Below are 13,756 nucleotides of genomic sequence, written 5' to 3' on the forward strand. Positions count from 1 at the left end.
ATCTGAGTAGAGAGAACCCAGGACACGTAGCGGGCGGGCGAGTCTGTGACTCAGTAAGAACCGAAGGACGGTGTGGTGAGCAGAACACCCCGGAGAGTTAGTTGATGCTGTTGGAAGGGAGAAGTGCACTGAGCAGTGGCTCCTAAATCCATCCTGTGGCTCCAGGGAGGCAGAAGGAGGAGCAAGGCTTGGACTCACTGGCTGTCCTCTGTTCTCAGTGGCTCCCAAGTATATACAATAGGAACTGCTAGGGTGTTCTACACCTTCCCCAAGACATCAGGGACAAAGTGGGGTGGAGTGAGATGGGGGAGGAGAAGAAGGTATAGAAGACTCCAAGGGTCTTCCTTAAAGGTACCCTGGTACTCAGTTAACAATTCCTCCCAGGCAGCTAGCTCCTGTGAGAGCCAAAGACAATGGAAAAGAGGAAGGGGGGGGGGGGGGGGGAGAGAGGGAGGGGGAGAGAGAGAGAGAGGGGGGGGGAGGGAGGAGGGGGCTGGGAAGGCATTCAAGCAGCTGCAGTTTCCGGATATGTGTCCACATCTGTGTTCTGTCTTCTGAAAAAGAAAAATTTCCCCCCAAACCACACCCTGCCCCTGCATTGTCTGTTTGACACAAAGTTTCAGGACCCTGAAAAAAAGCCCCAAAGTGCTTCTTCATCATTTTGGGGAATACAGGGTACGTGGTGATGGTCTCTGTATTTTCTGAAGCTGGGGGTGGGGAGTGGGCAGACTAGCAAGGTCAGCCTCAGGAGGCTAAAATCTCTGACCTTGCTGCAGTCTTCTTAGATGTCAGAAGAGAACCAGGTTTCTAGGCAGAGCACTGGGGCTTCGACACAAACTGTCAGAAAGGCTTGTCGGGCCTGCTGGTCTTGGCATCCCCGCTGGCTGCTTTGCAGATGACGCTGTTCGTGTGCTTGCAGCGGCAACCAGGGCGGCGCAGACGGTCATAGCCACGCTGGGCCAGCTTCACGCAGCCGGTGGCAGGCAGGTAGCAGAGCAGGCAGGGCAGCACCACGGAGAGAGCACCCATGAAGGACCAGCGGGCACAGCAGTTGGAGCGGGAGCAGGAGCAGGGGTGGTCAGCGCAGGAGCCCTCATCATCCTCATTCGTGCAGTGGTAGAAGATGCCCTGCACCAGACACATGCATGTGCCATAGTTGACCAGGGTCTGGGCTGAGCACAGGCACTCCTGGTTGCAGACCCAGCAGGAAGGCAACGTCCGGGGGGACGCACACTCCTTGCATTTACACTTCCCACAGGCCTCGCACAGCAAGAAGTGCTTGTCCAGCTCGGGTGGGACCGCCGGGCCCTTGAGGTCCAGCGGCTTGCAGTGGACCACCTTGGGCTGGATGCGCACAGCCCTTGGTGAGGCCTGGTCGGCCACGGGTGGTGGTGCCATGTGGTCTAAGAGCCGCTGGTCAGAGGATGTGCTGCTGCTGCTGCTCACAGAGCTGGGGCGCCCGCTGAAGGAGATCCAATGGTGGGTGACATCCTGGTCACAGCGGGCGGGCGTCGGGGCCAGCTCTGGGGCCCCGCCCCGGGTCCGCTTTGGGCCGGTGGTGGGGGCCAGGCCAGGGTTGTCTATGTAGTCGTTCTCCACGTGGCTGGTCTTCATCTGGTCAATGGGTAGGATGGTGAGTGGGTGCTGGAGCCGGCTGTGGGACATCCGGCTGTCAAGAAGGGGCTGGACCATGACTGAGCTGGGAGTCAAGGGGGCGCTCTGTGGGATCGGGGGCTCCATGGGGCTGGAGGTCCTGGACTGTACGGAGAAACAGGCTTCTAGGGGCCCTGGGGGTGGGGTGGGGAAAAGGAAGAGAGAATGGATTCCAGGCATCAGTATGTGGCCTGCCAATACCTCACCCCCCATCAGGTCCTTGGGAGCCGCCCAATTGACATAGGAACTAAAATCCCTCTGTGGACTTTCCAGTGACTTCCCAAGCTTAAGATGATTAATAATGACAAGAAGTCAGTGATGGAAATAAGCACTTAAGATGGAGGTACTCTCCTAAGCACCATATACATTAAGTCATTGACTTCATGAGAAGCCTAACACATAACTACTATTATCCCCCTTTTCTATTTACAGAAAAGACATGTTTAATGATTGTCCAAAGTCACACAAAACTATCCAAAACTATCAGTAGCAGGACTCAAACCTGGGCAGCCTGAGTTCATTCTCTTAGTCACTGTGAAACATGCTCCTTATTTAAGACACATAGCTCAGTGGATGTAAACACAGGCTCTGGAACGAGACTCAAATTTGATTATCACTTTGGTCTAGCAATATTGCTATGAATGAGTTCTTTCATCTCTACGCCTTAGATTTTGGTTTTGTCATCTGTAAAATGGGCTCTTGCAAGGATTAAATGAGAAAATACTATCTATTACCTAGCATATTACCTGGCATGCAGCAACAATTTATCGTTGCCCCAGGGAATAAGTTAGGATCTCCTGAGCACTTATAAGCACTGCCTGCCAAGCACTGTGCCAGGCACTGGGGACAATGTGGTGAACTCAACAGACAGCTCTAGGTGCTCCCATGGAGTTTATCAGCTGGATAAACAAGCCCTTTATTTCAGATATTCACAAGAGAAGGGCTGTATCTGATGCCTGCACATCCAAGATATTAACTTATTACTACCACTTAAGAGCAGCAACCTGCAGTGGCTAATAATCCCTGGGTATATGAGCTTCTGACAACTTGGATGGGAAATCCTCTCGAGGGGCACTCATATCACCCATTTCCAAGTGCTGAGCTGAACATTCAGCCTAAATGCTATTTACTAGAATAGCTAAGCCAACCCTGGATCAGTTTCTAATTTCACCGAGAGAGTGCAATTTTAAGTTGGAATCCAGCCAGAGATTCAACTGCAGTGCCTGACACGGAACCCCAGGAAGTCACTTAAATCAAAGAGCGGAAACGGCTTGGTTCAAATTTAGAAAGTGCACATTGTTTTCTATTAGAAGTGCCATTTCCTTGCCTGCTGACCTTTACATTTGGAATTCTGCTGGAGATCAATTTAAAGAAATAGCAGCAGAAGGCCAAGACCTCTGCTCAAGGGGATACAATTTGGAATCCAAGGGAAAGACTACACTCTGGGAAGATTCCACCCCAATCTTAAGAACCCCAGGGAATGGGCAGGGAGGGTAGAAGAGAAAGATAAGTCTTTAAAACAAAACCAAAAAAAGGCCATTGGATTAATGTATTATGGGGTGGGGTTTTAGTAAATGCTTTTGCATTTACTAAATTTGCATCAAGATGCTAATGATGTTCTAATTAGGAGAGCTGATCCTGCCCCTCTGCTGTTAGGTTTATCTAGAACCTGTCTAAAATAAAAAGCTAGCTCTAGATAAAAGTTTATGAAAGGGATAAAGAGGGGGCTATCCACGGGGCTCCAGTCTGTGTATCACTTACACTGCTAAATCCAAAACGCATCCAGTCTTTTCTGCAAGGTTCAATGCTCAGTCAACTGATATTTCCCATTCACGCAGGGCATCAACTATTGGCTTTGCTCCCATGGTCCTGCCTACTTAAAAGGATGCTGGTATTTCTTTACACGCTGTTTTTCCTGTCTTGGAGAAAGCCTACCTAGTGGCAGTGCCTGCCCCCATGTTCTCTTCGGATGAAACCAGAGCATCACCTTTGCATTGGCGATTTCCTTGTGGCAGAGTTTACCTTAAGTGTCTGGCAGGTCTGCCACCAAAGAGTAGCCACTTGCCAAAGCAGCCTCCCGTGGAGATCCTGTGGTCAGGGCTAGAGAGAGGGAATGCAAGTAAGCATCTATGGAGAGGAGTTTTTCCAAGGATCAGGCTGATGACAACGTAGGAATTCCAGGAAATGCTACCTCAGCCTGCCCACTTATTCTCAATAGGTGTTCCAAGGCCTTGCTTCTAGAATAAATGAGTTTGGAGCAAGAGGCCAGGGTTAGGAGCCCAAGGTCCAGCACTGAGGATGCTGCCTGGAGGAAGGGTGTGATTTGGCCTAATAAAAAAATGCCATGGATAAGATTCTCCAGCACCAGCCAGAACCCTCACCCCCAGACAATGATAACATGATTCCCTTGTTCCAGAAACCCATGTCAGGAATATTCAAGGGTCCTGCCAACACAATGTAGGCAGCAGTTTGAAGCTTCTATTGCCCCATATGGTTGGGTTTTGTCTCTCAGGACCAGGATTGGGTCTGGTCATGCTGTGGGAGAAAGTAAAATACTCCCTTTCCTTAAGCAGATTCACTTTTTTTTTTTTTTTTAATTTGTGAGGTTCTTTAAAAACAGCCCATGTCGTACAGATAAAGCAAAAGAAATGGGCAGTGCTTAGAAATTTTAATAGGCCTTGGAATCAGAAGGCAGATTCCCCAGTTCATGGAAAAGTCCCACCAGGAAGCCAGGATGGGAGCAGCCGCTGCAGGCAATGGGGATGTTGGCATTCACAGGCTCCCATAACCCTCCAGAGGCAGCTGTCAACATCTGGGCCTGCAGCTGAGGCCAGACATGGGGATGGGAGCTTGGCCCACGATGACTTGGCTCTCTGGGGACGATGCAGCATCCGATGGCTCCACTGGGCATATTCTAAAATGTGTCTTCCCTATTATAACCCTGATGTAGTAGGATTCCTTTCAACCACCAGCTCAGCAAAAACCAAATCAGAGTTCCACTGCTGGCCTCACCCTCCACCAGCAGGGACCCTCCGACAGCCTCTGCTGAATTTATTTGGCTGACAAAGAAAAACAATTTTCTGAGCTGCCTATTTAATAACCCCTCAGCACAGCTAAATGATATCTCAAAAAAAAAAAAAAAAAAAAGAAAAAGAAAAAGGAAAAGAAAGAAGGCCTGGCGCAGTGGCTCATGCCTGTAATCTCAGCCTTTTGGGAGGCCAAAGTAGGCAGATCACTCGAGGTCAGGAGTTCGAGACCAGCCTGACCAACAGGGTGAAACCCCATCTCTGCTAAAAATACAAAAATTAGCCAGGCATGGTGGCAGGCACCTGTAATCCCAGTTACTTGGGAAGCTGACGCAAGAGAGTCACTTGAATCCAGGAGGCGGAGGTTGCTGTGAGCCAATATCGTACCACTGCACGCTAGCCTGGGTGACAGAGCAAGACTGCGTCTCAAGAAAAAAAAAAAAAAAAAAAGAAAGAAAGAAAAAACAACTCTCAGTTGATTTGGTAGATCAATCTCTACTCACCGAGAAACACCCACCCTCCACTCTGAGCAATGCTGACAATCTTAAGTGCAATTTAATATGTGCTCCCTGCTTCCCTTGCAAGGTAGTAAGAGATTTATAATATAAATAGGAGACAGGAGGCTTTGCCTCATTTAGGCAGTTTGGAAGAGACTGATGGCCAATTTGGAAGACACTGGACAGAGAAACAAACCCAGCACTCCACTTAGCCAAAGAAGAACCTCTATCAAGCTTAGGTGGTACTCTTACGAACTGGCAAGAGGGAAGGGACTTTTACCTCCACTCAACCTTCTAATAATAATAAATAATAATTACGGAAGCGGCTAATATTTGCGAAACATTTCTTGGTGCCAGGCTCCATGCTAAGCCCTCAGTGATTTATTTTCTCATTTAATCCTCACCGTACTTCGAGAGAGAACCCATTTTACAGAGGAAATGGAAGCACAAAGGGTCATAGAGCTAGCAAGTGACCAGAGCAGGATTTGAACCAAGACAGCAGAGGCTTCAGAGGCTGAAATATTAACCTCTCAGCCCTGACTTACAATGACTTGCAAAAGCCCTCCATAACCTCTGGGAATTTATGGAAAGGCATGAAAGTGCCATCACTTTCACAACCACGGGACTCCTCCAGCCCTCACGGAACATCATCAGAACATCCTGGGGCTCTGCAATGCAACCAACAGGGAAGGAAAGCCAGACGGGGTTTCAGACATCAGCCTGAAACCCAGGGAGGGGAATCTTCAATGTGGAGAGTGAAGGCTGTGGGGGTTTGTAATCTCTCTCATTCAAAGAAGGCTCAGAGTTCAAGTTCTTTTCACTCCCAGTTCAGTGTTATGTGCCATCCCCTGTCTTAAAAGTGGTTTCATTTTTAGTTTTCTTATAGTCGAATGGATTTCACTTGTAGGAGTTTATTACAAAGCAGTTCCCAAAAGGAAACCCTGGGGTGGAAAGGAATCTCTACTCCTCCCCACCTATCTACTCCTGCCCACCTATCAAGTTGAACTTAAGGGTCCCTAGGGTACCTTCATTGATGGGGCTCCCTGGCCCAGGTCTGTGAGGAAGGGAGGGAGCCAGGGCACAGAGAGTCCTAGAATACTGAATCAGCAGGATATCAAAATCCCCAGAACACGCGCAACACTGTATTTGCTGCTTGGCGGGTCTGGGAGCCCAGAGCCAGCCAGTCTGACACTCACTGCATTTGTACCTGTGGGGAGGGGGCTGAGCATCAGGCTGCAGACCGCTCAATACAGGCTGGCTGAAAAGAATCAAGAGGCATGTTAAATGTCCACACAATTAAGCAGGATGCCTAATCCCACCCACCCACACCCTCCCCTTGACTTACCCTAGGGAGGTGAGTTGGGAAATATTGGGAAAACCTGACAGTTGTACTTTGAAAGCTACAGGTCAGCTAATGACAAACTGGCAAGAGGCTGTGAATGAATGGGTAGTTTGAGCACTGCCCCATTCAGTCTCAGCGGGTTCTTTCAGTGAAGGTTGTTTAACCCTTTGAACAACTCAGAATAAAGGTCTTTAGGCTGCCAGAGAGCCTGCCCACCGGTATTGCTTGGTTCTTTGTGACACTATCCCAGTTTAGCTAATTAAGCTACAACCAAATAATGACTTATTGCTTTAAAAGGACTTTAAAAAGAGGGGGAGGGATGCTGAGGGAAGCAGAGGACTTGCCCCTCCCTATACCCTACAAAGAAAGACAATCTCTGCTGAGAATGGCCCCAGTGGGAGAATAAAGCATTTGGGGCAGCTAGATTTGTCTGCAAATCCTTCTTCCTTCCCCTACTCCCTACCCCCAGCACCAGCACTAAGAAGCTCACCTCTGGCCACAACCTGTCAGAGATCACAAAAAACGGTTGCTTTCATCACTTCATCCCACCACCAGTTACCGGTTCCCAACCCTCTTCTCCCTCTTCCCTTCTCTTTCACAACCAATCAGCTGAGCTCCAAAGCCCCAGCACACAGAAGGGTGGGAATCTTGCTGGACTTTGGGCTATTTAATCAGCTTCGAGTTTCTGCTTCACTGTATTACCACCTTAATTGTCTGCTCAGATTCCCATAAAGAAGGATTAGAAGCCAAGAGTCAGTAAAGAAGGAGTCAGAAGGAGCCTGTTAACCACTGGCATGGTTTGGGAACTACTGGCCAAGTCCAGGTCTGGGTGGGACCAGAACCCTAGACTCCTAGGGCAGGGCTTCCTCCCACAGACACCAAGATCTTATTATTTGTCTCCTTACCCTCCACTAAGAAATGAACTTACAATAATAGATTTTAGCTTACTCCTGGGACAGGAGCAGGAAATGACTTCCCCTTCCCCCCACCAGAAAAAAAGACTACTGACAAGGAAAACCAGTCTTCTGCAAGTGGCCACCTGCCCCGAAGGGCCCCTTCCCTTCTCCGCCAGATCCAGCACATCTGTGCTCCCTCCCCTGTGCCCTTGCTTCCTTCACTGACTGGGGCCTGTCCTTGGAAAGAACAATCGTGATCACAGCTGAACTGTGGAGCCTCTTAAGCCCAGCCACATGTCCCGGATACATTCCCCAGCCTTGTCAGCTGTCCGGATCTGTAGGGTGGCCCCAGACCCCTGAGAGCCAAGAATACCCTCCCTCTTACATCATGCAACACCCCACACCTCCTGTGCAGGAAGGGGGCACCCTTAAAACTAGGCCCTCCTCCTAGGAGCCCAATAATAACAATGAGCATGGCCCTAGTCCTGGCCGCTCACTAGCAGCTCTGCTGGCCTCTTGGGAGGAGTTTATTTTCTCTACTGTGCAGATGGGGAAATTAAGGCCATACTTAGCAGGTTTGCCTAGTCACACATCTGCTCTGTTCTGGCCCCTGGCTTGGTCTGGAAGGGGCAATTACAGCTTTCTGAAAGTTGTTCATTCACCTTCCCCTGGCTCTTTTGAAACAGCAAAAATATATTCTAATTAGTCACTGCTTTCTCCTCTCAGGGAGATAAGGTCGGCCATGAGATAGAACCTTCTCCACTCTAGCCATTTCCCTTCCTTAAAAACTCTGTCATGTCTACATACAAAACCCCAAACTTTCAACTTTATCTCCAAATTCAGAGGCCTGGGCGAGAATCCTTAGCCAGGTTGTCATCACAAGGGAACTGCCACCTAAGTAGAGGCCAGATGACAAACACTCTGGATTTAGAACCAAATGGAACACTATGATTCTCCAAGAAACACTGGACTTTTCTGAATAAAGAGGGAGGGCTCCTTCCTAGGCCTCCTTGGCACCAACACCCAGGCCCTCATTAACAGGATAGCCCAAGGACAGGAAAACACTGTGGGGGCCCAAATCTAGGAGCTGGAAGACGTCAAACCATGAGACATTCAGCCCTGGAAACTGGAATCCCCACATATGGTCCCAAAGTATTAAATCCCAGAGCAACACAGCTCAAGGGTCACTTCTGGAAGTATGAATGGGTTTTATTCCTCTCCTAACTTTTAAATCACTGACTTTCAAATTTGGCACTGAAAGGCTGCTTTCATTTATTATTCACGAAAGTCAGCCAAACCTTTGGTTTACCAAAGTTGGGGCTGGAGTCATGGGCGGGTGTGAACTGGGCAGGACAGATTTCCAAAGGGCCACATCTCTCCACCAATTCTGGGAGGATGCAGATAAAAATGACATGTGAGGCCGGGCACAGTGGCTCACACCTGTAATCCCAGCACTTTGGGAGGCCGAGGCCAGCGGATCATGAGGTCAGGAGTTCGAGACCGGCCTAGCTAACATGGTGAAACCCTGTCTCTACTAAAAATACAAAAATTAGCTGGGTGTGGTGGCGCACACCTGTAATTCCAGCTACTCGGGAGGCTGAGGCAGGAGCATCATTTGAACCTGGGAGGCGGAGGTTGCAGTGAACCAAGATCGCGCAACTGCACTCCAGCCTGGATGACAGAGCAAGACTCCGTCTCAAAAAAATAAATAAATAAAAAACAAAAAATAAATGAAAACGACATCCATAAGCTCCAAATGTCCACCTGTCCACAGCCTCTGCCCTACTATGTGTTCTGTCTCCTCCCACCAGCCCCAACTAAAGCTTTAATGAGATGAGGCCATTTCAGAGGGTGATCTGGAAAAGGTCGTGGGGCTGGGCAGGAGGGCTAAGGGCAAGAGGGCATTTACACTCCACTGAAAGGGAGTGACTCCCGATAATCAACAGATGCCTTTAAAGTCTGCTCACTATAGCTGACCAATATTTGTCCATGGAGATTTCAGAAATCTGCTACTAAAATCCCCACCCTACACCCGTACTGGCCACACGGCTTGGTTGATAAATGTGTGTGCTGTTCACCACATTAGGATTTGCTGGAGCCTGGCAGCACGTGAGAACCCTCCCCAAGGGATGGGAAAGAGGAAATGTGATTTCACACTGGACATCTCCACTAGTTCTTTCCCACCCTTCTGGGAGACAGAGAAGGAGAGAGAAAGAGAAATCTTTAACTGCAGCCCTGTCTCTCCTAGTTCTCCTGACACCCGCACTACAAAAAAAAAAAAAAAAAAGCTGAAAATTTCAGAGATGTTTATGCTCCGTTTGTGTGAAGATCTGGAGAACTCCAAACATTGTGAAATCCACCAGTGCAATATTGGGTAGGGCCTCAGGCCAGACTGAGCTCATTAAGAGATTGATAAACCCACACTTCCCAACTTCTCTGAGCCTTATACCTTCCAGCTTTGAATCCCGAGAGACTTGTCAGGGAGGTTAGTGCCTCGGTCAGCTACAGAGACAGACAAGTGCTTGCTCCCGCCCCTCTGCAAGTTCTTTGGCCTCCAGTGTGTCTGGCCTCTCCCAAAACTGGAGAGAATCACGCCACTGATTTGGAGGCAGGAAAGAGGGGGCTGCCACTAGGTTTGGGCACCCCACTCTACACTCTTCTTTCCAGCACTAACCGTGCTGGAGGGTACCGAAGCCTTGCTGCGCCAGAAGGCGGCCTCCTGCCCTCACAGAGGCCTTGGCAATATGGATGCCCCTCCAGCAGCTGGTGAAAGAGGCAGCCAGCAGCTCCCTGCTCTGCCTACCATCTAGCCCCTGCAGCCCATTTCGCCTCTCTTGCCCTTCCTTCAGCCCTATAAGCCATGCAGCCATTTTCTGTCTCCCCTGCCTCTCCTGCCCACAACCCCCTGCCCCCGATCAAGAATTGAGAAACCGTCTTCTTGCACAAGAGCAGCTACTGTCTAAATGCTTTTTGATCGTCTGCATGGAGGGAGAACTGGGCACAGCCTTGGACCCAGTGATGGAGCCAAGCTCCAGCTGCCCTGGCTAGCCAAACCCGCCCTCACCCAGTTCACTGTCCCCGGGGTCTTGGCGATTCAGAATTTTGCAAAACATACCGTCTCTATTCTCTTCTCTGTGATGTCAAGCCTGGTACCACCAAGAAGGAAGGAGGGAAAGTAGGAGCCTTATCTCTCCTACGTTCGCAACCTCTTCCTCCAGCTCCCACACGCCTGGTGTTATGTAAACGCACCTTCAGCCCCCACCGCAGCCCTAGCGCGGCCTGGGGGCTCCGGGGCCTGGCACAGCTCGGTGCCCGAGGATAGGGAGGTACAGGGTGGCCGAGGAGCCTCAGGCCCTACAGAGGCCAGGCAAGAAAAAGGCAACTGCAAGGCAGTTGCACAGCATAAAATGCAGCAGCGGAGCAAAGGTCAGACGGCGAGGAACCGCCTCGCCAAGGAGAGGGAGTAGGAATGCCCAGTCCTGAGCCAGCCCCTCGCTGACCATCGAGGGAGAGGCAGAAGGGGAGGGAATTCAGTCCGTCACGGCTCCGAAGAGAAAGGAAAAATCTACGTCGAGCATAGGCCGCTGCGGCGGGCTAGGAGATACACGGCAAAGCTGGCACCGTGGGCACCGAGCTGGGAGGTGGGCGAGCCGCCCAAAGCGAGGGCGCCCCCCGACCCAAACGGTGGCTCCTGACCAAGCCCAGAGACGCCCGTTCCAGCGTTCCAGGCGGATGGTGGCAGGAGAAGGAAAGAGGCCAGGCCAGAGGCAAACTCCCGGGACACGCACGGGGCTTCCCGAGTCTCAGAGGGCGGGGAAGCCGGGCTTGGCAATGCCCAGGGGTCGGAAACGGCGGTGCCAGGCTGTGAACACCCCCGGCGCCGTGCCGGCCGGGCCGAGGGCGTCAGGGAGCTGCGGCGCACCGCAGCGACTCAAGGAGGCGCAGGCTGAGGGAAGGAACACTGAGGCGCGCCTAGAAATAGCGCACCATTTGCCCCAGCCCAAGGGGTGAGTCGCGTCGCGGCTCAGAGCGGGGCAGTTTCAGATCTCCAAACCGGCCATGGACTTACTTTGAGGAGCTGCAGGGTCACAAGCATCGCCCCCACGTCTGTGTAAATCCTGGAGCCGGAGCAGGTTAGCCGCCGCTGTACTCGCAGACGCCGGCCGGAGGAACCGGCAAGGCTCCCTGCGCTCCACAGCGCCAGCTCCGCGCTGTCAGCTCAGCTCTCTACCTCCGCGGCGATGTTGCAACCACTGCCTGGGAAAATGGCTTTTTTATGAATGGGAGGGAAGGGAGCGCCAATGCGCACGCGTGCCGTTCGCGATTCTATGAATGGGTGGGCACAACAGACCCTGAGCGCGCATGCGCTGCGCTCCTTTTTTTATGAATGGGGGGCGGGAAAAGATCTTAACCCGTGATTGCTGGGACTGGCTCAAGCTCCACCAGGAGCCGTCGTTCTTTTACAAAGAGGGGTGGAGGTTCCAGTGGAGGTTGTTGTTGCCTTTTTTTTTTTTTAATGAATGGAGGGCGGCGGCGACTGCTGCAGCTGGGCCAGCTGCGCGGGCTGCACCCCCTCCCAGCCTGCGAGAGGAGGTAAAGGCCACCTTCACGCCACTGCGGGCCTGGGCAGGAACCCTCAGTGTCGCTGGGGGGCGGGGGGCGCTGCGGCCTCCGAATCCCGGGTTAAGAGCAGGGTGGGGGAGGACACATCTAGATCTGGGGATCTCTGCCCCCCGCAGGCAGTCAAAAAGGGGGGGGGCGGGAGGACCCCTACTGGGGGCCTTCTCTTGCTCTAGACCAGAGACGCCAGGCTGGAGGGATCTTGAAGCTGCGTTTACCAAAAATTAAGAAAATGTCCATCATTCATATCAAAGGGTGGGGTGAGGATTGGTGAGTGAATCTGGTTCTTTTTCCTGAGGCTGAATCTCTCGTGAATGCTGGTCGCCCCTCCCCCTATTTCTTGGGTGTAGACAGTGACTGGGCCCAGGCCTCTTCCGGCTCCAGTACCCCCCGGGGCGATTCTGGCAACTCAGCCAGAGGAAGCCCGGCCGTAGCCTCCCAGCGTTCCCCCCGCCCCCAGCCACCGTGCAATGTCCGCAGTGCCCGGGCGTCTGCCCCCTCTCTGCCGCCCTAGCTAGGTGTCCTCTCTCTGTCCCAGTCGGTTTCCCAGCCCTCACAGGACGCTGGCCTGAGGAGCCTCGGTCCACCGAAGGCCCACGGCCCTTTGCTGTTGTAGGCGCCTTTCCCCAATATCCCCCACCTCTCACCAGCCTCCCCTCCGGGGAAGTGGGAGCGGCCGAGAACTGGCCAGGTGGATGGGTGGAGCCGGCTGCGCCGAGGATGCTGCCGGGGTGGCCTCAGGATTAAATAACAACGGGGCTCTTGAGCCGCAGAGGAAATGGAAATGGCTGGGGATCCTTTCTTTGCTGTTAATGATGGTGGCGTTGGGGGGCGGGGGTGAGGATCAGCTCAAGCCGGTGAAAAGAAAAGCCCCCGCCATTAGGCCCGACTCCAGGAAGGCGGGGAGCCCTCGCGGCAGGCCGTGCTCCTCCCTGGAACGGAGAAGCCTGTAGCCTCCGGGAAGTCCGGGGCGGGGGGTGGCTTTGATGCGTGGATAAGAGCAGAGTCTGGGCCAGGGCTTGGCCCTGAGTCCCTTGTAAGGTCTGTCTTGCCGCTGTTCTGGCCTCACAGGGAGATTGTGTGGCAGTCTTTTTCTTCGTACGCCACTGTAGGATTGTGCTTGGCTGTTGTCAGAGGAACCAATGAAAGGCTCCCAGCCCAGGGCTGAGGTCTGGCCTAGGGCTGGGGCTGAGACTCGACACAGGCAGCCCAAGGTCACCGAGTCCTAGTCTAAAACGCCTTCTCACCATTCGGCCCACCTCTCCGTGTACTTACCCAGCTCCTGAGGGCAGAGCAGGCTCTCCCCTAGGGAACCTCAGCCTTCCTTTCAGGGGCGAGACCTTTCTCTGAGACCAAGAGAACTCTTCGCCAGAACAATGGGTACAGCTGTCCAGGACTTCTTTTAAGGGTGTTGAAGTTCAGTATCGCCCTCTCTGTTTGTCAGCTGTAGAAACTGAGGCCAAGGGTCCTGCACCGGGTATGTGGAAGAGCTAGTAAATTGTAGCACTGATTTTCTAGGTCTTTGCAACCTGGCTTTACTTTGCTACCAACCCTTCTCAGCATCGCAGACCTAAAAACCTGTTTCTCGCATGTCATTTAAGCATTTTAAACAATGAAAGTTGAAGCAGTAATTTTCCAGCTGGTGCTCACCCATGGCCCTTGCTGAAACAATTAGAAGGATGGGAATAAATAAATCTTAAATCTATGGCAGAAAAGGAGGAT

The 13,756-nt window shown here is 52.0% G+C and overlaps 1 protein-coding gene across 3 annotated transcripts; it reads right to left on the reverse strand.

Moving 5' to 3' along the window:
* Window positions 1-448: 448 nt before the first annotated feature.
* Window positions 449-11,647, reverse strand: SPRY4 (sprouty RTK signaling antagonist 4). Of its 3 annotated transcripts, none has more exons than XM_032158206.2 (2): window positions 11,484-11,647; window positions 449-1,787 (listed from the first exon to the last, which is right to left on the reverse strand). In XM_032158206.2, the coding sequence occupies exon 2, from the start codon at window positions 1,738-1,740 to the stop codon at window positions 841-843; it is 900 nt and encodes a 299-aa protein (XP_032014097.1). In that variant the 5' UTR covers window positions 1,741-1,787; window positions 11,484-11,647; the 3' UTR covers window positions 449-840. The 3 variants fall into 3 exon arrangements, with proteins under 3 accessions (XP_032014097.1, XP_032014098.1, XP_058295939.1); XM_032158207.2 differs by lacking the exon at window positions 11,484-11,647 and adding an exon at window positions 10,530-10,598; XM_058439956.1 differs by lacking the exon at window positions 11,484-11,647 and adding an exon at window positions 6,384-6,435.
* Between the last annotated feature and the right edge of the window lie 2,109 nt (window positions 11,648-13,756).

The sequence above is a fragment of the Hylobates moloch genome, unplaced genomic scaffold (genome assembly GCF_009828535.3).
Source record: "Hylobates moloch isolate HMO894 unplaced genomic scaffold, HMol_V3 SCAFFOLD_6, whole genome shotgun sequence".
NCBI classification, from domain to species: Eukaryota; Metazoa; Chordata; class Mammalia; order Primates; family Hylobatidae; genus Hylobates; species Hylobates moloch.

Coding starts and splice junctions, on each gene's coding strand:
- SPRY4 (XM_058439956.1), bottom strand. CDS start 6,405: ATGCTCAGCCCCCTCCCCACAG. Junction 1,788..6,383: donor GCTCAGCCCCCTCCCCACAG/GTACAAATGCAG, acceptor CCCCACCCCCAG/GGCCCCTAGAAGCCTGTTTC.